The following is a 27,712-nucleotide window of genomic DNA, read 5'->3' as shown; positions in this document are numbered from 1 at the left end:
TGCATAAACAACTTAACCATATTTTATTTGACTGCATCTTATTTAGACAGCTTGCACATTCCATAACCCCACTGGTTCTTGTTCTCGCCAAAGGATAAAAGGACAGAAGAACATAATCCACTCAAAACAGCAGTCCAATATTTTGAGATACACTTGATACTTTTTAGCTACCCACCCGATCCCCGAACTCCAATAAAATGGATGGTTAGGTTTCTACAAAACCTGAAAACCTTGTAACTTAGCACTCAATTTTAGTGATGGCCGGTGGTGCACTGAAATTGTGACGCACTATGCAATGTCAATTAGATTAGTGGGTGATAGTCATTTAAGCATTGTAATGCACACATCCATTCTGACAAGCCAGCCAATAGCAGTATTTCAGGCAATATAAAGTTAAACGTAAGTGACTTAATACCAACTCTTTAGTTTAGATTTGTCAATGCAAAAAGGGGCAGGTGCACATCTCGGCAACAAAGACAAAAAACCTAAGAAACCCTGATTATGCTTTTTTCCCCTAGTTCTATTTGAAGTCCTATTTGAACTGTTTTCATTTAAATGATACTCATCTTGTTGCAAACAAACAGATTATACCAGTTTTTTGAATACCAATGTGTACAGCTTCAGTATCTTCGGTGGTAAACTCTATGTGATACAGTAGCAATATTAGACTATTGTAGACAGCATTCTTTTAAAAAGAAAGTTGCACCCATTTTGCTCAGCATCCTGAAAGTTTGCATGGTGAGAACCACTTCTTGCCATGGCTAGACTGAATTGTATTTGAATTTTGCTCAAAAGTGGTATTTGTGCAACAGCCTGTAGGAGATGTTGTAAGCTAGTTTCTAGCTGCTTTTAATAATTAAACAGTAGGTGTTTTTTTCAGATCTGAATAACAAAGGACTTTTCTTCTGCTGTTTTTTAAACAATGAAGCAAGAAAGACTGGTTTGCAATTTACAACACAGGAGCTGCTACAAAGTTTTCCAACAGTTGGAAACAAGACAAAGTATCACCTCTCTGGATCACTAGGGCCAAATGAACTAAAGCAGTTCCCATTTGATAGGACACCAAAACACCTATGAGAAATGAGTTTGTGGTGAAGGTTCAGTTTCTAGTAGACTGAAGTCCATATCACTGAAATATTAACTACAATTGGCACCTATTTACAGTATATTCACAAGAGGCCAAGCAAAGATTGATTAAGCAGAGTCAACAATATTCTTGTCCCTAGAACTTTTTGAATAAGAACAAGTATGAATTACATTACAGGGCAGTATGGTGGAAACATGCACTGCCGCTGACCATAACATACCTGTTCTGTGAATTAGAGTTGCTAGTTTACATTAATTCTGGCCCCATTTTAGAGGATTAATTTCCTTTTAGAAATGGAAAATGTGAAAAGTACAAATGGTGTCCACAAGCAGAAAACTTCCAAGTGCCAATTTTAATTTAAAAAAATCTTTATTTTCAAATACAATTCACAATTTGTACATGGTGAGAAATGCCTGTCACCATGTGAACGTTTGTCTGTGCAAAATAAGGCTGGCTTTCCTTTAAATCCAGTTTTCCTGCAAGGGGATCTTTTCCAAACATTACAGGAGGTAGGGTTTTTAAATGTACAGTAATTATAACAATTAAAAAACATGAATCTAACCAAACCCTAAAAACACAGTGTAATAAGGCAAATCTGAAGATCTCACTCAGTACAGAAGAGCAGAGAGTTCATCCTTTTTTCATGGGTTGCCTAGGTTCTTCCACTTATAGCAATAAACCACCGTCATCTTTCCCCCCACCCACCCAAGATGAAATACAATCCATTTATAAAGCTGGTCATGTATCACACTGTCAATCAGGAGAGCACAAACACAGCATTACTGCTGAACAAGTTGACGGCTTTTGGTAAGACCTATGTATCCCATTTAAAAAAGGGAAGTCCCTTCCCTGCTACATTTATTTTAAAGGGGCAAGAGGAAAAAGAGAACCCCCAAATAACTTAGTTCAAATAAGTTTTGAGAAAGTGAGAACAGCTAAAAAATGGATACGATACACTTTGAAATTTATTTCAAAGATCAAGAACTGAAGAGTGAAGCATTTTAGAATGTTGAAGCAAAGCAATCTGAATCCAAATCAAAGTGAAAAAAAATGTTCTATTTTAAAATAGCTGTTCTTCAGAGCTCCTAGAGATAATTTTGATTAAATAAAAATCTTTCCAATTTACATTAATTTTTTCCTATATATTTTTTTAAAATCCCTCTTTTAAAGAAAAAGTGCATCCAAAACCAGCAGAGATTTACTGGTGACATCAGGTTCTTTTAGCAGCTACTCAAGGTTTTTCAAAATAGCCTAACACTTCTTGCTATAAGAAAAGAAGGGCCTTCCACATCCTTTTCTGGGAGACGTATCCAAATTATAAAAATCTGAAATAATTTATTATCAAATTCAGAATTTAAATAAAAGCAGAGGTTTGCTTGCAAAGACAATTGAAAAAAGTAAAAGAAAAAAGCATGCACTCAAAAATTAGAGGTGAAGACAAATATACTTATCTATACAGGCACTGGCAGACGCAATTTAATTGTTACCGTTACTCATTGTAACACACACCCCACCCTACAATACATTTTTTTCATTCACTAATCACTGAGGTACCAATATTTAAGAATGGAAAATTCAATATTGAAAATAAAACCTAAAATTGAAGCCTTTTTCCAGAAAACTATGGCAAGTTTTGTATGAAATGTTAGTATACTTATAGAATTTTACAATCTACATTGGCTTTTTTCTGGAACCAAGCATTGCGTTCCACACACAGTTTCTTTGATCAAGTGTTCACTATGTATGTAATACAGTCAGTAGACTTGCAAATGAATGAACATATCTTGGCTATCACCTGGCACATCTTGCTGGTACCAAAAGAACTTGAAGTTTGAAACAATCTGTTTTAATTCAGAACAAATGCGCCATGCCAAAGTGCAACAAGTATGTGCGACACTCAATGAGACACTGACAGATAAGAGCTGCATGGAAAATTACTAAGTCCACCTGCAAAGCAATTCTGTACAAATTGCATTGCATGCAAAGGACAACTCTGCGTTGTTGGGAAGTCAGTTGATTGATGTGATGATTTCTTTTAACGCAGCCACAGTTTAAGACGCAGTGCATCAACTCCATTTAAATAGTATCTGAACAGCCTCTTATCTCGCACAAAACCAAGGTTTTCATAAAGTTTCAAAGCAGACTTGTTTGTGATCTCTGTTTCCAAGACAACCTTTAAAGACAATAAAAAAAAGTCAATTTTGAGAAGAGTTGCATTGTTTCAAAAAAATTATTTACACAGCTGTTTGGTTTTAAAACTCTTCTAGATTAATATACTAATTAAGGCATATCAGTTTACCAATGAATAATTTGTTAACAGAGTTTACCTTTTTTTCCCTGTTCATTAATTGTCCAACTAGAACCCATTTTTAAAAAAAATAGTGGCTGTTATTCAACACTGATTAAAGTTTTGCACAATCAAATTTCAACTGTTTGCTGTATCACTTGAATCAACTTCTTGGTATTTGGAATTTTCTATTCATGTTGAATGACTAGGGACCTAAATCACGTGGTATTCTTTCTGTTCTTTTCATTTACACCAGGGATAGGGAAACTTTTTCGGCTTGGGGGCTGCTGACCCACAGAAAAATATTAGTTGTGGGTCACACAAAAGTGAGAAGCAAAAGAGAAAAACCCAACTCTCACTGATGTGGCCCCCAACTGAGAAGGAGAAAGACACTCCCCACATTTCCCTTGGACCCCAGAGCTGGGGGGCTGTGTGGGCGGGGAAGAGCAGCATGCAAGTAGATTTTGTGCGCTCCAGTCCCACAGCGGGATAGAGAGAGGGCTGGAGTGCCAGAACGAGTTCCCCAATGGTGGGGGGGATCCCTGACCCTTGGGGGCTGGATCCAGGCAAGCTGGGGGCCACATCTGGCCCCCAGGCCTTAGGTTCCCCACCCCTGACTTATACTTTGTTCAAAACAAGTTTAGCTACACGATTAAACAGATTTACAAATCCAAATTTACTTTTCAACTAACAAATATTTACAAGAACATTTTTTGTATACAGAAAAAAGTGAGAAGCAAAAGAGAAAAACCCAACGGTCACTGATGTGGTCCCCAAACTAAGAAGGGGCCTTTATATATATATATAAAGTGCAAAATCAAATCAGAACAAATTTCTAGGCAGATCCTGGCCTGCTAAAATGTCTGCTTCATGCTATATAAGGAAATTTCCAGTGTCAAGCAATTTGTCCTACACCATTCCCAGTTAGTCCTGACATAGGAGGAGCTGCTTTTCTCTATTCCCTTGTGTTCTGGCAACTGCTATATGTGGAAAAGCCCCCTTGGAAGTAGGCAACTCTATAATTTACAAGAAAAACTTTAAAAACAACAAATAGTTTAGTAGCACTTTAAAGACTAACAAAACATGTAGGTGGTATCATGAGCTTTCAGGGACACAACCTACTTCTTCAGATGACAGCAAACCTGAGCCTCGCCCAACAGACACTGGGAGCCAAATTGGCCCCAAGCATGAGAACACACAAAGGTGTCATAATAATCGCTGCTGATTCCACTCTTCCTCCTCTTTCTTCAGCTGCACAGAGCCAAGTTCTGACATATCAGAGAATCTAGCCCTATAATCTAAATTTGTAAAATGTACTACACGGTTTCTCAATATTCAATCGAAGGTCAAGAGTATCTTATGTTAGCACTAAAAATGGTTCATGTATGCGTAAGAATACATAGTGCTTGCCCAGCAAGACAACAGTGACAAGCTGTTTAGATGACAGGTTGGACCTCTCTGATCCGGCACCTTCAGGAGCTGACCAGTCCCAGATGAGGGATTTTGCTGGTTCAAGGGAGGTCATATCTGGCTCCCCTGCTACTGGCTACCCCTAGCCCTGGAACAGTCACCGGCCTCCTGGTCAGCTTCCCCTCGCTGCCCTGCCAATCCCCCCACCTCCCTCCCTGCTATGCCGGGCAGCCCAGCTGCAGCCCCACCCCTTGCGTGCTGAGCTCCTGGCCCTGCTGGGTTGTGCCTGGCTGCCCAGCTGCAGAATGACATGATGGATGACAGATGTTGCCAGACCATGGAATCCCAGATTACAGAGGTTCAACCTGTACAGATTAATCCATGATCAAGATAATTTACATATTCAATATAAAAAAATTAATACTATAATATTACACGTTAAGAGACCACAGAATTAAAGCAACCTTTTGCATAATATTTGCAGCAAACCATGAATCAACTCTATTGCTGAACCTCAAGAAAGAGCTTCTAACACTGTCAAACTGAAGCATTTCACATTCATTTTGCACAGGTAGCAATGGCGACACAGAATACAAGACAGTGGAAGAGACCAGGCCAAAATGTAAGAGCAGCCACTTTTGTTTACTTGAAATGTGGTCAGAGATGCTTCAGATTTTTCCATTAGTCAAATTTGTAAATTTAATAGACATATATTATATTCTAGTATATTCATTCAGAGTTCACAGTGGGCACATTTTAACTATTTATCATGATCTTAATCTCCCCATAAAAAAAAAAACATGTCTTGAAGGGGAATGAGTCAAAGCTTTGGCATGCCAGGAAAATTAAAGGGAAGAGGAAGCTAAAACAATCCCCCCCCCCCTTTTTTTAAAAAAAAGCAAGACAAGACAAAACGATGTAAAATAAAAAAATTTCCAGGGTGACTAATATAGCTAGTCTGCTGCATCTATATTCATGATACATGCTAATCAATTCTAAGTCTCCTGGGAAGAATAAAACATCGAGTTTCTGGTTTTCAATACACCTTGTTACTTCACTGGAATCATATTATCAGGACTTCTGATTGAGCTAATTAGCACTACCATATTAATTTGAATTAAATAAACATTGACTCAATCACTATACAAATTGTAGTAACTTAAAACTAAAGAATCAAATTCTATTTAATTACAATTAAAAATCCTAAAATTGCTTTTGAGTTCAGATTAAAGCAAAGCATTATAAAAGTCAGGAAATATGACACACATAAGTAACACTGAGCAGGAAGCTCCCTGTTATTTGACCTTTGGCTACAAACAGCATTCATTCTCACTGAAGGTTAGCAGCTTGACGGAGTAATAATAAATGCCTGTGTCCAGTTGCAACTCTGCATATTCACACTGACATGCAAGCAATGCCATAGGCTGTCAACCACACCTGCAAGTCACTTATTTAAGCGTGGTTAAAGGTTGAAATTCAGGTTTGCTGGAATCCCAATACTTCATTTCTACATTCTCCAAGACACAATGAAACAGACAATACTCATGTACACTTGTTTACATCAAACCATAAAAAGGGATAGATGGTGTCACAAAGTGAAAAGTTACTGAAAAATTCAGTAAGGTAGTGAGCTCTGATATTACGAATGCTAGCAACCATTTTCAGGGTGGGGGGAAGAAGAAAAAGTGACTAACTTCTGATGCTCTACAAAGCAACAGTAGCTTCATCTAGGTTCTTTTATAACACCTATCACCATGGAACCTGTGGGTTTAGATATCTGTGTAACCATTTTACAGATGGGAAAACTGAAGGAAATTGACTAAATCATTAGAGTACAGCAAATTAGCGGTTCATCCAAGAATAGTACCTGGCCTTGTTATTCCTAGCCAGTGTCCTGGCCCTGGCCCATGTCATCTCATTACTACTGATGCCTACAATATAAAAGGCTAGTGTAATCTAGTGTAATTTTAACCTGCAATTAAGTATAAAAATGATAGAGCTAGGAAAAGTTAATATTAAAATACTGAATAGACAAGGTATATGTACCTAGCAGACAAGAAGGATTTAAATCAGCCTGCTTGAATACACAAGATACAAGTGATACATTTCAGTATCTCTGTACATGATCAAGAAGCCCAATTACACTCTCGGTCGTTTTTGTTAATATTTCATTTGCTTTGGAGGGAAGTGGCTGTTCAGAGACTTATCCCGTTCCTATATTCAGTTTTAAATGCAAGACATTATGTTCAGTGTTTCCACTCAATTCTGTCCTAGAGCATCTCCTACAACCAATATATTTTCCATGTATCAGTATGCCTGTTACTTCTTTTAACAACCCAGAACCAACATCTCCTCTGTCTACTTGCACGAGCCCTGACCATCGATATAATATTTTACAGGTATATAAAGTTTCTGAAGAAAAACCATATTTCTGATGAATAATCTGAAATATTTTGTGATACTTTACATCATCTTTTACAACATATTAAAAAAGGCCACATTATGATGCAACATTTCAGTCAACCAAGTTCCTGGACTCTCAAGTTTTGCTGTCTTAAGTTGTGATCCCACTGAGATAAGTAAAGTGCCACACTTTATTCTTTATTTAGTATTTGTTTTATGATACTTAAGTCCAACCTAGCTGGTAAATAGTATTCATGGTGACTTATATGTGCGGCACATTATCAATTTCAGGGAGGGTGCTTATGAAAAGCTGAAATTCCTTTTCACGTTTTGTACAAGCTATTTTTTTTTTCCTTTCTGAAAAACTGTGAGAATATTAAGTATTTTTAGCAAGTACAGCCAAATTACTTTGATTAGTTAGTTATATACTGCTATAAAGATGTAAGATACTATGTAAGAAGAAAGTGTTAGATTACTATCAAGGACTATACATTTAATGAACAATCCATGCTTTCCTTTTACACAGGGTGGGATTTGGTATGAGGACCGCTGACCCACAGGGGGGCACAAAAAAATCAGTCAGAGGCTGCACACAAGTGAGAAGAACCCCCTCCCCCCCCAACACCTCACTGACATGGTTCCCTACATTGTCCTTGCACACCAGAACTTTGGGTTGCCCAGGCTAGTAGATTTTGAGTGTTTCAGCCCCACGGTAGGGCAGCGAAAAGACTGCCAATGTGGGTTCTCCAATGCTGGGGAGGGGAAGGAAGAAGAGTCCTAACCTTCAGAGGCTGGATCCAGGCAAGCCGGGGGCCGCATCCAGTCCCTGGGCCTTAGGTTACGTTCCCCACCCCAGTTTAATTAAATTCCATCAAGAAGAGAAAACAAACCTACAGGATGGCCCTATGGCTGCAGTTTTTAACTCAGATCTGGATAAAGGGGAGTTTTCAAACACAGAGCAGTTAAGTGACCAACTTTCATTGAAGTCACTGAAAATATTCTCTCCCAAGATATTTTAATAATGAGACACATATAGTACCTACACAGTTGTGTATTAATGACATCAAATAGACATTTGTCTTTTTATCAATCCAATGATTTTTCACTTTTAGCACACTTTGGGGCTATGCAAATATATAATTTACATGAATTACTGTGAATGTATTTCAGAGACAGATTTTAAAATTGTTTCAGGTAGACCACATTTTCCTCTCAGATCATGCCAATAAATTATACTAACTAATCATAATCTACTATATCTTTGGCTCATTTAAATTCCCGAAAGGGGTAGTTCACAGTCTTGAATCATCATCAAAATTCACTCTAAGTATCTCAGAAAACCATGTGAAAAATTATGACTGAAATTTAGGAACTTCTCAAAATGTTAAATTTACACATATGGACACTAACAAAGTAAACTTTTGGTCACAATACATTCTTCAGACTTAAATTTTATCTCTAGCTCAAAATGGCCTTTTGACACAAGTATGTTAAGCACACTGTGTGTTAGATATCCTATTCTACCGCGGGACTTTGTTTGTCTAGTTTGTTACCACCAGCAAAGAAAAGAGAAAGAAAACTTTTTACAGTTACATTTATGCTGTTGTAGCAAATATCCAGCCACCACATGTGGGAACCACCATTTACTTTAGGTACAAAATGTACATCACAATTCACTTCTGTTCTACCTCTTGCTCTTCAGCATTTCAAAAAATACTATACTGATCTACAAGCTTGTCAGATCATTTGTCAAAATATTACTAGGAACCTGGTACTTCTGTCACCTTTGTTCCAAGCTAAGATTTAGGGATAAAGTTTCAAAGATGCATCTAAACACATTGAAGTGAGTGAAGAAACAGGTACTTGAGAAAAACTGATACATGCTCATTTTTAAGCACATTTTTTAACAAAAATATGATTTTCTTTTCATTTTCCCCCTTACTGTTCATTGTATTTTGAGTAGCAGAAGTGAAACTGAACAATATTTTGTTATTTTCCCTCTGCCACTGAATGGAAAAGACTAAAAACAGCAGCAGAGGCATTACACCAATCTATAGGCTCAGGAAGAAAAGCTGTAATGCTGCATCATTTCATGTTCGCATGATTATGTACCTATCATAAGGACTAAAATCTTAAATAAGAATTTAAAAAACCTAAATTTTGCAGAAATGGGTGACATGGGCTTCCTTGCTCATCAGAGGAAGCGTCTCACTCTCCAGTGATGAGTAGGTGCGTAGATTTTTCCAATCTTGGTCACCAGCGAAAACTTTTCTGACATGTATTAGAAGGTTCGAGTAGCCAAAGTTGTTATTGGTGCATCACACGCATCTGGAGGAAGTCACCTACACTCACACTTAGTACGAAGCAAGAGAAAAACATCAAGACATATTTTCTGTATTACCATAAATACTTTATATACGTTACTATCGCATAATAATGAATCACAATAAAAACTAGACTAACATATTTAACAGGACAGTTTAAAAAGTATATACATCAACCTAACATGGAACAATTGCTTATTCAGCATCATTGAGATGCATAGCATTTAACAAAAATGAAATGGCAGGGTCCGCATGTTGAGGAACTTGAAGTCTGCATTAGATTTTACACAGTGAACAATAAAAACTGTAAAAACTCATGATGCGATGCAATAAATTATATATGTATACGTATACACATACACATATACATTGGGCAAGGTGCTTCACCTATCTGGGTCTCAGTTCCCATCTATAAAATGGAGATAAGTGCAATTTGCTATATCATAAGGCTGTTGTGACAAACACCTTAAAGACCGAGAGGTGCTTAGGTACTATGGCAATGGGAGAAATATTACTACTTATCTATAAATGGTGATCAAATTGAAGGCCATACTGGAGAGCAGCAATTAAAGGCATATAAAAATGAGGAAGAACTGAAGAGGTATTTGAACAATGAAAGGGAACTATAATGACAGGATCAGGAAGTATATTTCAAGCATAGAGGAAAACATGGGACAAGAAATGAGCTGCTAGGAAAAGTTATGGATTATTATCAAGCTTCATTATATTGCCAAAGCATCAGTCATGAGCAGCTTTGACGATGGGAGGGAGGATGCAAATGGGGCAACTGGGAGGCCCCAGGGCTCCTGCCCACCATAGCTGCTTCTGAAGCCACAGCTGGAGCCCCAGGCTCTGAACAGCACTAGGGACAGAAAGGAGAATGTGGTCCAGGAGGCACCAAGAGTTGGCTGCTCCGATCCGGCCCCTCCCGGGAGTATGGATCCAGCCCCCTGCTCCACTTTTCTCAGAGACCAGACCAAGCAGGGAAGTGGCAGAAAAGGCCATGCACTTAAAGTAGAGCTCCCAGAGAGGTGAAAAGGTTTGAATGAGCTAATGAACAGGATCTGAATACCACTTAAGGAGAAGGTAGAGATTACGGCTCTGGGGGAGAACTGTTTATGCAGAAGCACATGAGTTACTGTTAAGAGACACGATCCCAGGAACTGGAGGGCAAGAGGAAGAGGATTCAGTAATTGAGGTGAGAGGACCGTGGCATAGTCCAAGATATTGCCAATAAGAATGAGGAAGATAGCGAGGAATAATATTCCTACGAGATTATAGAAAAAGTAGCAGACTATGTATGGCCTTGATTTGGAGAAAAAAAATCATAGTACATCCTACATTTTTTTAAGAAAACCTGTACTTAGTACTAATTTCCAAAACAACCATAAATCCTGCATTAGCAGGGTGCACAGCTGATCAGGATGCCCCAGAAAGATCAAAGGAATAGCTAACCTAAGGAACTATGAAGATGGTTTAAGAGCTATAAATCATCTACATTAAGAACAATAGGTTCATGGTTCTATACTACAGGTTGAACCCTCCAGGTGCCCAGGAGTGTGAGCTGGTTGGGAGTCCAATGGCAGGGAGCTCCATCACTGGGACCGATGAGCCCCATTGCGACGCAGCAGCAGTAAGGCAGCTGTGTAGCCCCATCCTGAGAAGCCCCGGCCAGGGTAGCACTGAGGCAGCCGTGGAGCCCTGTCCCCGGGAAGCCCCGGCCAGGGGGGAAAGAAGCAGGGCTGTGGCAGCTGGGGAGCTCCATCCCTGGAGAGCCCCATCCAGAAGGCAGAAGTGGTGTGGAACCAAGCCCAAGCCCTGCAGCAACAGTGCTGGAGCAGAGCCAGCCGGTGTAAGAGGCAATGTCCTAGGAGGCCAGTGGCAGGGGACCTCCCCTGATCTGGCAAATTCCCTCATTCAGAATGGGCCAGGTCCCGAGGGTGCCAGACCAGGGAGGTCCATCCTGTATTGGGTGGAACTGAATGTGCTAGGGAATAGATAGTTGGGGTAATCAGAGTGGCTTGTGAAGAACTTTATTCTCCTTCTCACCTAATCACAAGAAGACTACATTAGTTACTTCTTATATAACTGAATAGAACTTTGTCTAGCTGGAAGAATTTTGCAAATAAAAAAAGAATATTAACAAAATTTAGGATATGGAAAGTAAAGTTTGATTATGATACTGCAATAGTTTTACTAAATTATTTAAAAAGATACACACTAAATCACTTCTAAGTTTTTGTGATAATTCAGTGTTATTAGAAAGTTCTCTGTATGGATTTCTTTTGGACAATTTGATGACACTCTGATAAACCATGTTTTACAGTATTACAGTCAATAACGCTTAACTTCACATATCCTGAATACAATGAAGATTTAAATAAAATAACCAATTCCAATTCCAAAACTAGATCCTTTTGTTCAACAGTGACCTTTAATTTTGGAATGTTTGGGAACCCATAGCAGATTAATCAAACTTCAGCAGAGGTATCCAACTGTTTAATATAAAAAATATAAAAAATATTAACTTATCTTTTGTACATTGTGTTATCTAAAAACTTAAGTTTGAAAAAATATTCTTCAGTTTGCCTCTCTCAGTACAATAAACAGAAAAGCTGCTTACAATAAAATAAAATGTCTAAAAGAATGCCTACAAAATAAATCCATGAATATAGAGAACACCACAAACATAGCACAGAGTACTCAATCAAAATTTTTGGGCATCTATAAAAAAACAAAACAAAACCTTACCTCATCACAATCTCCTTCAACCATGGCATAAATAGCTTTCTTAACTAAATTTGTACCTGCAAAATAGATTAAAAATAGCATTAAAGTAAAATACAGGTATGGATTTTTTTAAAGGCAATCCAAATTCAGAGAATTACAATTTACAGATGACTAATTTTGTAATACATATTAATTACATCCACATATTCCATTTCAGTACATAGCATGGTGGCATATGATGGCCACAATACCCAAAAATAGACTGCAGATTCACTGTCTACTTTCAAGGTTTTGGCACTAAAAAATGGCAGGTAAACATATATTAACTAATGTACATTTGCAAAAACATTTACATAGTATTCGTGAAAGATGGTGTTACAAACAGGTTTCTCGTGTTTTAAGTATCTTCATATTTTATGTATTAAAAATGAATCAAGACTTGTTTGATTTCCTTTTGTTTGATTGAATCCTCCTTTGAGCATATCTGAGGAACATTTCTCTTACGAAGGATTCCTCTTTTTAAACAAATTCCCCAAAACAATTTATAGATTGTGTTTTAAAAGACCAACTAAATAGATAAAGGATAAAATTTCACCTCTTAAAAAGTCAGATATATTTTTGGGTACAGGAAAAGGTAAATCTGCTGAGTAATAGTGCTCTTTTGGGGGTGGGTGGGAAATCATCTTGAGAGATAATGAGGGAAGGTACTTTGGATTTGCTTCACTTTAAAACACGGTGGATAAAAATCACTTTAAAAAATAAAAAACTGCAGGTTTTTTATTTTTTAATTTAGTTTTATTTATAAATTCTAATTCAAGTAATGTTTAAGAAAAGTTTTGTAAACGAATTCCAATAGTTCATGGATGAGGGACCCAATCTTATGGAGTTCCAGAGACATCTGTATAGATTATTTAGGTTAATCTTTCTATCTACCCAATGGGACTTATTGCTCAATCTAGAAGATACCAGAGTTGCTTAGTTTTGCAGTTCTCAAAACAGTGGATTTGTGTCTCCAGAGCTAATATGCTTGTTAACAGCAAAAAATGTTTTAAAATAAATTCATAAATATGTAGAGATGAAAAATAACAGACCTCAACCTATTGTCCCGCTGCAAATTTGTGTACACAGAGTCAATCCTTTACCTCTCCCTAAAACTGCCAGGTTTCAAAAAGTTGAATGAATAGAAGCCAATATTTTAAGTTTCTTGTGTTGATCTGGTTGGCAGTCAATTTAATTTTTATTTAAAAAATATTTCATTTAACAATTTTAACAAAAACAAACTTGATTTAAAAAATGTGAATGTTTAACTAAAATAAAAAATTCATATGCTTGTTTTGTTAAAATGTTTACTGTTGAAGAAAAAAATTCCAGAATACATAAACATAGTTGTTTTAGTTAAATGAAACTATTTAAATGTCTGTCTAGTGAAGTTCTCCTCCTAATAAAGAATGGCACGAAAAAACCTCCAAATATTAATTATTAATATGTTGAATTGGAGATAGTTCACCTCCCAACGACTTCATAAATATCTGCTTCAATTGCGTTTGGCAAATGAAATAACCAAACAACCATTCATTTTCTGATATAGCTGTGAAACTAATCTAAAAAGTTTTCAAAATAGATCAATGTTTAAAAATGTATAGGGTGTACCTTCTAAAAATGAAACCTATATCTATCTCTGAGTTGTGAAGAATATGTATTAAGGTTATGACAACCAACAAAAATATAAATTTTACATAGAAAACCATGATTCAATTGAGTCTTCCTAATGATTTAAATCATGATTGTAATGAAATTTACCCTGCTGAAACCAGTGCAACGCTGATGTTGCTTGATCAGGATATAGGAGGGGCAGAAAAGGGAAACAGTCATGCGAAGATCCCACATTTTGGGGACATAAATGTAACTGGCATCCCACTGGATCACCATGCATCTGCAACTAAATTATGACTGCCTCATGCATGGCAGTGCTTAAGGGAAAGGAGGGACACTGGTCTCTCTGTGTCCTGTCCCCTACCTAGTACTGTGACTATATTAGTGCATTCATTGTCCCCAAACTCTGAAGTCTACATAGGTTAGACATTGCCGAAATTTTGCTTTTATAAAAACTAAGGTTACATTCAAAACTGTTTGTGCACTTGGGGTGAAACTTAATTATGTGTGATGTTGTGCTATATTTGAAGGAGCTGGAGGAAGAGAAAGGGGAGGAAATAAAATACTCCTAATTCTGTTACAAATCATGCTCTCTGTCCTCAGTAACCAAAACAGGGTTTAAACACACAGAAAAGCAAGAATTTGCACCATAACAAATTAATAGTAAAGCATATCCTTATCCTGAATTTCTGACACATTTTAAGTTGGAAAAGCATTGCAAAATAAATGGCAATGTTTCAGGATGGCCTATTTAAAAAGTAGTGCAATACTGATTTGGTAAGTGACGATAACAAGGAACAAATTCCTGACAGGGAGGTTAGGTAATTTTCCAATAAACTACCTCAAATTGTCTTGCCTGATAAGAAAATATAGGTTTTTCTATACATACATGCTGTAATTAGCTAAGTGCATGGCTCCCCAAAAGGCAGTACGTAGCACAGTTGATCAAGAAGAGCCAAAGGAAGAATCTACTGATGTAGCTCATGGGGATAGCACGTAAAAGTTGAGGATGGGTTTAGGTGAAAACATGGGTAGACAAGTTACCCATTTCTTCTGCTACGTGGCATTGATATTTTACAAGACAAACTGAGAGGGAAGAGTAGCTTTCTTTCAGCCTTCTGTCCAATACACCAATTATTCAATATACCAATTATCCTGACTTGGTTTTGGAGAGATTGCTACTAGCAGAAAATTGAATTTTTCTTGGGTAAACAGCTACCCAGTCAAAAAAGATTCAAGCAAAAAAATAAAACTGTTCTTCGCTTTCCTTTAGCAAATAACGAATGAATTATTGCAAAGAAGTTGTAAAATACAATATGCAACACAAAAGTGTCAACAATCTCCAAGGCATTATAAGTTATTTCAAATGAAGGGGGGGGGGAGGAGCTTTTTTTACCTCTGCAGAAGCCTGTTCTTTTTTAATCAACCTTCTATTCCAAAAGAATATAAATATCCCCACAGAATAGGTTTGAATAAGAACATGGAGAGGATATTCTTACCAATGCCTTTTCTTCTGTATTTGGAATCCACTGCTAACATGGCTATATAACCTCTGCGGAACATCTTTTTGTGCATATCCAACTTGCAGACGATGGCACCTACACACTCCTCACCTACCATGGCCTTAAAGACAAATGAACAGCTAAGTACATACTAAGTATGAGATATATATATAATAAAGGACAACCAAAATAGTGCATTTCTTTGCATTTTAAAGGACAATCTTACAAAGAGAAAAATAACAAACAGCTTGTACTATAAAACTGTATATAAAGTTCAAACATATTAAAAGTACAGATAAACTTCATCAACACCTCTCTTTATGGTGTTTCTCAAATAAAGTGACAAACTAATGAAATCCATTAAAGAATTCTAAACCAGAGTTTATAGTCATTCCACACAATTCCAGTGGGATAGGGAATTTGTATTCCAGATTTAAGATATCAGAGGGGTAGCTGTGTTAGTCTGAATCTGCAAAAGCGGCGAGGAGTCCTGCGGCACCTTACAGACTAACTGAAGTGTAGGAGCATAAGCTTTCGTGGGCAAAGACCCACTTCGTCAGATGCATGGCACACACACACACAAGCTAAAGAAAATATTTTCATTGATAGTAATCTAAATGGCAATATAAAAAACTGATCAAGAACTTTGTTTTATGGATAGTTCCACTGTCAACATCACATACCAAAATTCATAATCTATGGTTTAAACAGTCTCTAAGTCTACTGTCATTTAAAAGTTCTGACTTTTCCTGCCCATTATTTCTTGCATCTGTGAAAATTTAAGTAGATAAAAATAAAAAAAGCTTAAAAATAAACATTGATATCATCCATCAAAATTATAAAAAGCCCAGCTGAATTTTGTCAAGACTGAATATAAGCATACAAATTGAAGTTTTTTGCATGCAACTACCATATCTGTTTACAAAAACTATTAAAGACATTTGGGGTTAAAAAAAAAATCACTAACAGAAACTTACACCAATAATAATTACTCTTATGAAATCCTTATATTTTATCTTTAACAAGTGTCTTTTTCATTCCAATGACAAAGAGAGAACATTTAGACAAAACATATTTTTACCAGTAAATTCATGCATTTCAAAATACATTCAATTCAGAACTCTCATTTACTTAAGAATTCCTCATTAACAGTTAATCCCAGTGACACTTGTCATGAGAAGCTTGGCCATGAGACTTAGTCACTCTGAAATACTTCACATTATGAAACATTAAGTGTATATTAAATAAATACATAAGAACATAAGAATGGCCATACTGGGTCAGACCAAAGGTCCATCCAGCCCAGTATCCTGTCTGCCAATGGTGGCCAATGCCACGTGTCCCAGAGGGAGTGAATCAAACCTGTAATGATCAAGCCATCCATCTCCACCCTCTGACAAACAGAGGCTAGGGACACCATTCCTTACCCATCCTGGCTAATAGCCATTAATAGACTTAACCTCCATTAATTTATCTAGTTGTTTTTAAAACCCCATGATAGTCCTAGCCTTCGCAGCCTCAACAGGCAAAGAGTTCGACAAGTTGACTGTGTGTGGTGTGAAGAGGAACTTCCTTTTATTTGTTTTAAACCTGCTGCCCATTAATTTCATTTGGTGGCCCCTAGTTCTTATGTTATGGGAACAAGTATTCCCATATCCTTATTCACTTTCTCCATATTACTCATGATTTTATATACCTCTATCATACCCCCCCAGTCTCCTTTTCTAAACTGAAAAGTCCTAGTCTCTTTAATCTCTCCTCACATAGAGCTGTTGATTGTAGTTAACTCACCTGATTAACTAAAAAATATTGTGATTAAAAATGAAATGTAATCACATTGTTAAACAGATCAATTGAAATTATATATTTTGTAAGTTTTTCTACATTTTAAAAATACTAATTTCTATTACAAAACAGAATAGGAAGTGTGTAGTGCTTTATATTACACATTTTTGCACTGTATCATGGTAATAGCATCTTTCACTTCACCTAATACAAGTTCTGTAGTGCACTTTATCAAGAAAGCGTAACTTACAAATGTAGTTTCTTACATAACTGCACTCAAAACCAACTTTTGAGCCTACATGACCACTCAGTGCCACTTCCTGTTCAGCCAACTGCTAAGATGAACAAGTTTGCTTACATTTATGTGAGATAATGCTGCCTACTTCTTATTTACGTCACCTGAAAATGAGAACAGGCATTTGCATGGCACTTTTGTATCCAATATTGCAAGGTATTTACAGGGCAGATATCCCTACACATCTGTATGCCCCTTCCTGCTTTGGCCATCATTCCATGGGACATGCTTCCATGCTGATGATGCTTATTACAAAATTCTGCCATACATTTCATGTTACAGCAGTCTTGAATGATCACCCAGAACATATTGCTCATTTTAAGAACACTTTCACTGCATATTTGACAAAATACAAAGAAGTTACCAATGTGACATATCTAAAGATACAGCATTTGTAAAGATACAGGTTTAAGGAACTGAAGTGCCTTCCAAACTTAGAAAGATGAGGTGCACAGCAAGCTTTCAAAAGTCAACTTTTTAAACGACAGTTTACATCCCTAACTAGTTAAACACTATGTTAACTGGTTAAATGTGAAACAGCCCCTCACCCAGGGAATCGTCTGCTCTCCCACTCCTTGTGCTGCTGCCTCTGACAGAGAGGCAGCAGCACAGAGAGTGGGGGGGGGGCAGGCAAGAGTCAGTACACATGGGAAACAGCTTTCAAGCTGGCTCCCTGTGCATATCAGCTCCGGCGGAACTGCCTGACCCTCCAGTGCTGCTGCCTATTTATCAGAGGCAGAGGGGGGAGAAAGAAGCAGGAGCCAGTGCTCATGGGGAGCCAATGCCTGCTCCCCGCCCCGCGTGTAAACATGTAACCACTAACATTTCAAACAGTTACACGTTTACACAAATACCCAATAGTTAACATCCATAGTCTACAATTTAGATAAAGGCTTAAAAATATCAGTTTAAAAAACAGAATGGGTAGGAAGGACTTTTGAGAAATAACACGCCCTACAAGTAGTTTTGCTTTTCATTTCATAATTGAAAACAGGCAAATCAAATTAATTTCTTTACATTTCTTAAAAAAAAAAACACTCCACCAACATTAAGAGCTTGTATGCCAAGTTTCAGCCCAAGGCAAGTTTTGTATATCTCAGCTCAGGACCTGAAAAAAATAACTGACAGATATTTGAAGAACTGACAGACTCTTAATAGGTTTACTACAATTATGCAGAATACTTGATATGATCCTGCACTTTGATTTAAAGCAAACACACACCTTTTTGCCTTAAAAGAACATATCATGCAAATTACTGTCCACGCAGAACCATATAAACAACTTAATAGATAACATAGTTGATACATGTTGAGAGAAGTGAAATTTGAGATAAACAAGAAAGAATATATATGTACACACCAACACTCCATTGATTAAAAATAGTGCTCATATAAAAATAAAACTGCACAGCTGATCTTGCAATTCAGTGACACACAGCTGCAGATTCATTGATCTTTGCGGTTACTGCTGGAAAATAGCGATAAGTATCTTAATGATATTGCACATCTTTCAGAAGATCTTCTCCTGAAGTTCTTAGTCAAGGTTCCCAGTGACTCCAGTAGTGTTCTGCTTGGATAAGGACTGGAGGATCAAAACTTTGTTTCCCTTTATCTTCTTGCTTACAGGTGAAAAACCTACTTCAGCATGTAAAATTAATAGTTTAATTCCTTGACATTCTGGAGGGGAAAGGGAAAAAGCCTAAATAAAAACAGACTGAAGCAAAAGCGAAATTTCCAGATAATCATCTACTCTGAAATGATCCTAAGACCCAAATTCTGCTTTCAAATGCACGAATGCAAGATTCTAACAGTAGATTTTGGTTTCAGGATACCAACTCTACAAACTAAAATATTCCCAAGTACTAAAACTGTTTGTACTGTGAGGTCTGAAAACAGTCGAAATGTCAGAGTGTTAACTTGCATAAATTCAATTTAAATTACTGGGCTTTTAAGCAAAAAAATTTAAATATTTAATTAAAGAGATGATCTCACCCACATAGAATCACAGAACACTAGAACTGGAAGGGACCTCAAGAAATCGAGTCCAGTCCCCTGCCCTCACGGCAGGACCAAGCACCCTCTAGATCATTCCTGATAGATGTCTGTCTAACCCACTCTTAAATATCTCCAGTGATGGAGATTCCACAAGCTCCCTAGACAATTTATTCCAGTGTTTAAACACCCTGACAGTTATGACATTTTTCCTAATGTCCAACCTAAACTTCCCTTGCTGCAGTTTAAGCCCATTGCTTCTTGTCCTATCATCGGAGACCAAGGAGAACAATTCCCCCCCTTGTCCCTGTGACACCCTTTTAGATACCTGAAAACTACTATCATGTCCCCCTCTCAGTCTTCTCTTTTCCAAACTAAACATATTGCAAGAGTTACTACTAAATTGTTGAAACTTTGCCTCACAAACTTCTACATATGGACTAGAACATTAACTAAAATAAAAATTCAATTAAGTCTTGAAACCAAAGGCTAGAAGTGCCTTTAGGAGCTATGTGACATATTTCAGCTAAAAAAATATACCGATACTAGTCCCTGAAAAAGAATCCCTATCTTTAATGAATCATATGTAGTAAATTGTCCATTTTTGTGCAATGTCATCTGAAGTATGATAAACATATTTCCAGAGACCCTTTGGATTATATTTTGCTATCATATCACCAAGTGTGGAAAGAGAATGGGCAGTCCAGTGGTAAGGGCACTAGCTTGGAATTGGAGAGCTCTGCCACAGACTGGGCAAATATACAATTACCTTAGATAGACAGAAACAACAGAAAAAGTCTTCCAATGGAAAAAGTAACAAGGTCTGGGAGGAACTTGTGTGTTCTTAAGTTGGATAAGATGAAATACAAAAAGACGATGTTGCGGTATATTACAAGACTTGGAGTCAGGTGTTCTAGGATCTATTTCTGGCTCTGTAGTGACCTTGCTATGAAGGCTTGGGTAATTTGCAGGCCTCCCTTTAAAAGCACTGAAACTGAATGAGTTTTTCCCACCGAAAAGTAGGGCTAATACTTTTCTCAAAGCGGTCTTATGAAGTCTTAAACGAGCATAAAATGCTTTGAGATCTTTGAATAGGATACAGAAAAGCAACGTATTAATAGTAATCATAAAAATTTCAATTATGATCATTTGGGATTTATATCTAAATCTCTGTAGCCACTTTACTGGAAGTTCAAAAAACTGCTATTAGAACTTGTAGAATTCAGTTTAAACAGAACTCATATTACTGCTAATCACATGAACTTAAACCCCATGGAAGCATAGCACTTGGGTAGGAACTATATAGCTTTTGCGGAGGAGTACAGGTGGAATTTGCAAAAAGTAACAATAATCAAAAGGATATCTGCTGTATATTAAGCAATGTGTCCTATTTTACCTGATTTTTGGACTAGACCAGGGTTTGTTTATTGTGTCTTACCCAAACTAAAAAACAAACACCTCCCCTAATCCCATTTTATAGCAGCTGTAAGTGGGAGATTTTTAAAAAACTTTATAAAGTTAAAAAGGAGTTACTTTTTTAAAAATCTGCTCACAATTTTGTATGACAGGTGAACCTGTTAATTAAAGATGTTTCACATCAGGCTTACTTGGGGAAAAACATGTGTTCTTAAGTCATTTTTGTTTGATAAATTATTGGTATACTTCATTTTTAATTGCCACCAATTGGAGAGAAACTGGATTTTCAGAGATGAAAAACAAACAAAAAAGATACTTTCAAGGCATCTTCAACTAAATATGAATGCCTGCTTTATCACAGATGGCCACAAATCTGGGTTCCTAACTAAGTCAGTTCTCAGGACTTCATATTCCGAACTACCGTTACTCCTCGTGGAACGAGGTGTACCGGTAGTTCAGAATAGGAAGCCTAATCCGAACTACCTAGTTCGTGCCGTGTGTAGCCGCGGGCACGGCGTCCGAATTAGCGGACATTTAAAAATGGCGGCGCCTGGCAACATGCAAATGAAGCCCGGGAAATTCAAATCCCGGGCTTCATTTGCAACTCCAGTTGCCTACATTAACCACCCAAGTTCGAACTAGGGTGGTAGTGTAGACATACCCTAAGAGAGTTCAAAGAAGATTTATATAACTGCATGGAGGATGTATCCATCAATGGCTACTGGCTAGGATGGGTAGGGATTGGGTCTCTAGCCTCTTTTTGCCAGAAGCTGGGAATGGGCAATAGGAGATTGATCAGTTGATGATCACCTGTTCTATTCACTTCCTGTGGGGCACCTGGCATTGGCCACCATCAAAAAACAGTATACTGGACTACCTGGAACTTTGGTCTGATCCAGTATAGCTGTTCTCATGACTTAAACTAGCCTAGTCAATGCAGCCAAACCCATAACATGCTGAATTCCCCCCTACTCCCTCCAAAGATAGCTGCAAGATTGTATTCTGTTTTGAAGTCCCTTGGTTATTATTTTACAAATTACTGAAGATTTCTTATAGCTTCTATTCCCTAGAAATTTGAAATAAACACCTCCAAATTTCCTCTTTGCACTCATGAAGGCCAATTTCCAAGGATTCTACCTTATTATCCAGGGAGGCAGCGTTCCTAATCCACCCCCAAAGCAAAAAGTTCTGCTTGTTTAGGTACCCAAAGATGTTAACTAGTTAGGATGAGTATTCTGCCCAACATGATTTACTTTGAAGTAGAGATGTAATAGTGTAGTTGATTAACCAATAAGCAAAAGCTTATAGGTTAATGGTATAGACTACATGCATTTCTCCTCCACCTCCTGCCAGTACTTTTTTAGCAGACTGGCCAGCAGCCCGACTTAGTCCTGGCTTGCAACGGATCTGAGACCCACCCCTGCTGCAGCTGTGCATTTAAAATGCGTTAGGAGGCAGGCGGGCAGGCAGCCCGGCTCAGTTCCGACTCACTCCGGGTCTGGGAACTCAGACCCCTCCTAGACAGGGGTTGCTGCCACCCTGCACTGCTGCCTTTTTATCAGAGGCAGCAGCATATGGCAACAGACAGCCAGTCCACAGGGAAGCTGGTTTTTAAACTGGCTCCCCTTACGGACCAGCTCCCACCTGGCACCTTGCACTGTGGCAGGGGGTTCCTCGGGAGTGTGGCCAAAGTACACTGGTTGCCAGCCCCACCCCTGGGAAACATAGAATTGTCGACTCACCGATAAGAATTAATGAGGTTACTTGACTATTCAATTAACCGATATTTAACATCCCTACTTTAAATACATCAGGAAGGTATGATTGCTGATCATTCAGGAAAACATGACATTTTGGTCTTAATTGAGAGCGGACTTAACACTTAATCTTGTGAAAGCCTTCTCACTTCAGTATGAAAGACATTGCTGATGAACGGAACCCTATCACAGAACAATGCAAACAATTCACTGGACAACTTTTAAGAAGTTCACTTCTCTATAAGTTTAAGGGACTGGTGCAATCTTTAAAGCATTATCTTAGCAGCAAGAACTTGGCAGGTAAGAAAAACAAAGCATTAGATGTGATGTTTTGTTTCTGCAGAACCAGGTTTCTATTCTTTCCTGTTATCACCTTGACACGGTTTATGAAAATTTTAAGAGAATACTCCGCACAAATCTGGAAAAAAATTGATTCCTGAAATGTCTAAAAGACGCATTTTTCTGCTTAAAGTCAAGCCAGTGCACACAAAAGAGCCAGTCTTCAACAGATCCTTTTAAAACAAACTTCATAAATGCTAAAGTCTGTGCTGCACCAGAGGTATCAGTTGACTCAGCATGTTGAAAGGCTTAAGAATTCTCTTTCTCCAAATTCTAAAAGCAGGTACTCTTGAACATTCTCATCCATGATACTAATACAGCATGAAACAAACTATTATTTGATAAAGGCACTGATTTCCATTTGTTAGCTGCATTAAGCTACATGCTCATTAAACAAGAAAGTACAAGGTCTTCCACAACTGTATGTGCTTTACACCGCAGTGATTCTAAGATTCCAAACCTGAAGGCCATTTGCATCATTACTGTAAGTCTGAGTATGCAAGTCTTGGTTTTGCAAGGCTTCAAGTTTTCTCAAAACACACCTTGAAAGATAAACATGAGGTTTCTTCTTTCCCCCTTAATGTTGCAATCACATTAAAGACTTTATAGCTCCATAGCCAGTACTTTTAGATCACACTACATTCTGGTTTTGGTTTTGCATGGAGGGACTCAGGTCTCATTTGTCACATTCCCACATTTTGAGAATGTCACTGAATGACTTGTCACTGTACTTTTAATGAAACAGTTTTCCTAAATAATTCCTTGGCAAGAACTAAGCTCAAAAGACAACATATCCTACTATAGGATCATACAATGTTCAACAGTGCTTTCTGGCCTGATTTCTGCTGACACTCTCAAGTACCCCACATCAGTGCAGTGACATATCCACCTATGGATACTTGAGTTTCATGTCACACAAATGTTTTTAATAGGACTTGGTTTGAGTAAGATAAATCTACACACACAAGTACAAGGATCATTCTCTATACTGAACCCCCTCACTGACATGGCCCCCCGATTGAAACGGAGAAAGCAAGTCCCCACATGCCCCTTGCACACCAGAGCCTGGGGAGGGCAGGCTAATATTCTGTGCTCCAGCCCCGTAGGGGAGGTGGCGGGGGGCTGGAGTGCCAGCACAGGCTCCCCAATGCTGGGGGCAGGGGAAGCCCTGAGCCTCAGCTGCATTCAGGCAAGTCGGGGGCCACATCCAGCCCTCGGACCTTAGGTTCCCCACCCCCGCACCAACCTATTTTTTTGCACTCAATAACATGGTGGTCCAAGTAGGACACTAGTATAAGGCTTCTGTTGTATACACTAACTATTTTGTGTTTACTGGGGTTTATTTTTGTACAAAATTTTACACATTTTGCACAACTTCTTAACCCGCTGTAACCACTTGTATGGTCATAAGACCTACAGTTTTGGAAGCCCTGTTATAGACTATTAAATTATGCCCAAAGTTAACACTGAAAAGATAATCCACACTAAAGGCACAGTCACATTCCATTCCCATAAATAATTATTACGAGTGAATATTTGCAAGCCATGTGATTAATTAATAGTACTGTGCATAAAAGAGAAAAGAGTTTAAAAACTTATCAGAAAGAACTTTTAACTCCACAAAACTGGTTACATTCTGGATGTAAAATAATAGCTTGCTTTAAAATTGTTCCCAAAAGATGCAAAAAACATTTCTCTTTTTTAACTTTATATTCAACTTCATTTCACTAAGATGACTGACCTTCATGAAAACTATTTTCATACAAATGTTGGCTTTCCTTTTGTAAGTGAAAACTACCTATTATCCATTATCAAATACAAGGCTTTCAAGATCAAGGCCATACTCCTACATTCATACTTGTAAATATGAAGACTCATATTTAAAACAGTCAAACATGCAGAAAAATCTGCAAGACTGAGTCCCAAGCACGCTTCCCTACACAAGTTACATTTGATGCCCAGGCCCATATGATTAATGTATAAAACTAAACTTTTCATTATTTAAAAGGCTTAGAACTTGCTAACAGTTTTCTTTAACATATAGAAGGTTAAGCCACTGACAAAGGCAGACAAATGAACTATTAGTCTAATATAGCAGGTAGAAAACAAGATTTGATTTGTTATTAGTATTCACAGTATGACAATGTCTATGTTTTCATACATACTGTGATGTTTGCATTAGATAGTTGGTTTTATGTTTCTTTTTTTATTAGTTTGCAGATAAAAAGTTTGAAAGATTTGCAAAACTTAATTCCAAGAGGTCTGTTTACCTCATTACAACTTAATTCAGACCATCTCTTGTACGTGAATGACTCTGAACTTTTTTTTGCACACAATCTTGAAAAAAGTTATCAAATTAACTCACAAGACTTGCTGGATAAGTACAATTTTACACGAGTGGAAACTGAGTCAGAGAATGAAGAAATGAACTGCAAGAAGTGATAAAGAAAATCAGTGTCAATAGCAGGCTTAGAATTTGGGAGCTCTTAGGTCTCAGCCCCATGCGCAAACCTTATTACCTGCCCCTGAATCACTCATTTAAGAGAGTAATTGCATACTCTCTGTATTACCTAGACAGAGCACCTCGGGTGCACAGATCACATCCCTGGTAAGTAAGAAAGGATATTTTCCAGAACTCTTTCCATGCCATAAGCAAGTAAAAGCATCAGCAGGCAATTCAAGCCTTCCCATAAATTCCTCCCTCTTCCAACCTGCTCTCTCTACCCCAGACCCTTCCTTCCCAATGACTTTACCTCCCCTCACCCTTCCTACCACCACTTACCAAAAAGCAAAGTTGTGGCCAGTTGTGGATAAAATACCTATACGTGTAAATGGAGTAGGGTTCAGACAGATCTTTGGTGATCAGTCTCATGATATCGGGCATCTGCAGCTCGGACTCATACCGGACATATCGTATCGTAAGGTCCTCCTCGGGAGGAGAGTCCGTCCCCGAGCCTTTCAAACTGCAGGCTGCTGCTAAGGATGTGGAGAGCACCAGCAGGGACTCCTCCTCCTCCTCTTCCCCTTCATCCCCCTCCTCCGGCTCGTCCTCCTCCAGGCCAGGCCCCCCAGCCAGTCCATTGCGGGCTGCAGTGGCGGCAGCAGGCTGGCTTGTGTCCCCGGTGGCTGCCGGGGGTGCAGTCCTCGCCTGGGGCGGGAGGTGGTTGGGGAGGGGGGATGAGCAGGGGGCTGCGGCCGGCGGCTGCTGTCCGGGGCCCATTGTTTTGCCGGCTCGCTTGGTCTCCGGCCCCTCGCCCCCCTCGGAGCCCAGGATCTTGCTCTTGAGGGAGGCGCGGAGGTGCCGCAGCTCGGGGCTGAGGAGGCCGTTGAGCTGGTGGTGGTGGTGCGGCGGGTGGTGGTGGAGGAGCAGGCGGTGCGGCGGCTGCCCCCCCTTGCCGCCCTCCTCTTCCTCCTCCTCGTCCTGGGCCCCGGGGCAGGCGGCGGCCCCCCCTCCTCCGGGGAAGGGGGAGAGGGCGTCCCCCGGCGGGGCGAGGAGGCTGCTCGGCCCGGGCGGTACCTCGGCCATTCCTGGAAGAGAGACCGACACACACCCAGAGGGAGGAGAGCGTGAGACGGGGCAGCGCGGGCCGGGGCGGGGGCGGCGGGGCGCGAACAAAGGCGGAGACGGCGCCCGGCCCCGCCTCACCTCGCCGCCGCCAGCGGCAGCTGCCCGGGCTCCTCCTGACCCCGCCGCCGGGCCGCTGCCCCCTCGCGGCCTCCTCCTCCCCCAGCTCCGGCCACTAACCCCAGCGTCTCGTCAGCTCCTCCGGGGCTCCCACTCTCCACTCATCCAGCGGCCGGAAAGCGAGCCCGCCGCTGCCGTACCCGCGGCAAAGTTTCCTGTCAGGAGTTGCGACACTTCCCCGCCTGGCGGCTGGCCCTGGTGAGCGAGGGGCGGAGGCTGGAGCCGCGTGACAGCTGGAGAGGCCTGGGCGGGGCGGGCACTGAGGGGGGGGAGCCGTTGGGCAGCGCCTGCGCGCGCCGTGTGTGTGTGTCAGCCCCGAGAGGAGCGGTGCGTCACCAGCGTCCCCTCCCCCGCGCCGTGGGCACGCGCTGGAGCTACCCCTGTCCCCGCCCCCCCGCGCAGGGCACGTGCTTCTCTGATTAGCCTCGTGGGGGCAGTCACCCTCCCCCCCCCATGGGGCACACAGTGTTACCCCGTCACCCTCCCCCCCGCCTTGGGGCACACAGTGTTACCCCAGTCACCCTCCCCCCCCCCATGGGGCACACAGTGTTACCCCGTCACCCTCCCCCCCGCCATGGGGCACACAGTGTTACCCCGTCACCCTCCCCCCCCATGGGGCACACAGTGTTACCCCGTCACCCTCCCCCCCCGCCATGGGACACACAGTGTTACCCCGTCACCCTCCCCCCCATGGGACACACAGTGTTACCCCGTCACCCTCCCCCCCGCCTTGGGGCACACAGTGTTACCCCGTCACCCTCCCCCCTGCCATGGGGCACACAGTGTTACCCCATCACCCTCCCCCCCCCGCCATGGGGCACACAGTGTTACCCCGTCACCCTCCCCCCCCCGCCATGGGGCACACAGTGTTACCCTGTCACCCTCCCCCCCCCATGGGGCACACAGTGTTACCCTGTCACCCTCCCCCCCCCCCCGCCATGGGGCACACAGTGTTACCCCATCACCCTCCCCCCCCCCGCCATGGGGCACACAGTGTTACCCCGTCACCCTCCCCCCTGCCATGGGGCACACAGTGTTACCCCATCA

The 27,712-nt window shown here is 40.0% G+C and overlaps 1 protein-coding gene across 4 annotated transcripts; it reads right to left on the bottom strand.

Moving 5' to 3' along the window:
- Window positions 1-26,973, bottom strand: NAA30 (N-alpha-acetyltransferase 30, NatC catalytic subunit). Of its 4 annotated transcripts, XR_012903258.1 has the most exons (6): window positions 26,726-26,972; window positions 25,763-26,508; window positions 15,394-15,517; window positions 12,263-12,318; window positions 9,341-9,540; window positions 3,125-3,260 (listed from the first exon to the last, which is right to left on the bottom strand). XR_012903258.1 is itself a non-coding variant. In XM_075926292.1 (5 exons), the coding sequence occupies exons 2-5, from the start codon at window positions 26,504-26,506 to the stop codon at window positions 3,123-3,125; spliced, it is 1,062 nt and encodes a 353-aa protein (XP_075782407.1). In that variant the 5' UTR covers window positions 26,507-26,508; window positions 26,627-26,971; the 3' UTR covers window positions 1-3,122. The 4 variants fall into 4 exon arrangements, 3 of the variants coding, with proteins under 3 accessions (XP_075782407.1, XP_075782406.1, XP_075782408.1); XM_075926292.1 differs by lacking the exon at window positions 9,341-9,540 and having other exon boundaries at window positions 1-3,260; window positions 26,627-26,971; XM_075926291.1 differs by lacking the exon at window positions 9,341-9,540 and having other exon boundaries at window positions 1-3,260; window positions 26,726-26,969.
- Window positions 26,974-27,712: the final 739 nt, after the last annotated feature.

This window comes from Pelodiscus sinensis, chromosome 4 (assembly GCF_049634645.1).
Source record: "Pelodiscus sinensis isolate JC-2024 chromosome 4, ASM4963464v1, whole genome shotgun sequence".
Lineage (NCBI taxonomy): Eukaryota > Metazoa > Chordata > Testudines > Trionychidae > Pelodiscus > Pelodiscus sinensis.
This window is presented reverse-complemented; position numbering and strand designations above follow the sequence as displayed.

Coding starts and splice junctions, on each gene's coding strand:
- NAA30 (XM_075926292.1), bottom strand. CDS start 26,506: ATGGCCGAGGTACCGCCCGGGCCGAGCAGCCTCCTCGCCCCGCCGGGG. Junction 15,518..25,762: donor GGCCACAACTTTGCTTTTTG/GTAAGTGGTGGT, acceptor TTTGTCTTTAAG/GCCATGGTAGGTGAGGAGTG. Junction 3,261..12,262: donor TTGAAGGAGATTGTGATGAG/GTAAGGTTTTGT, acceptor TTGTCTTTAAAG/GTTGTCTTGGAAACAGAGAT.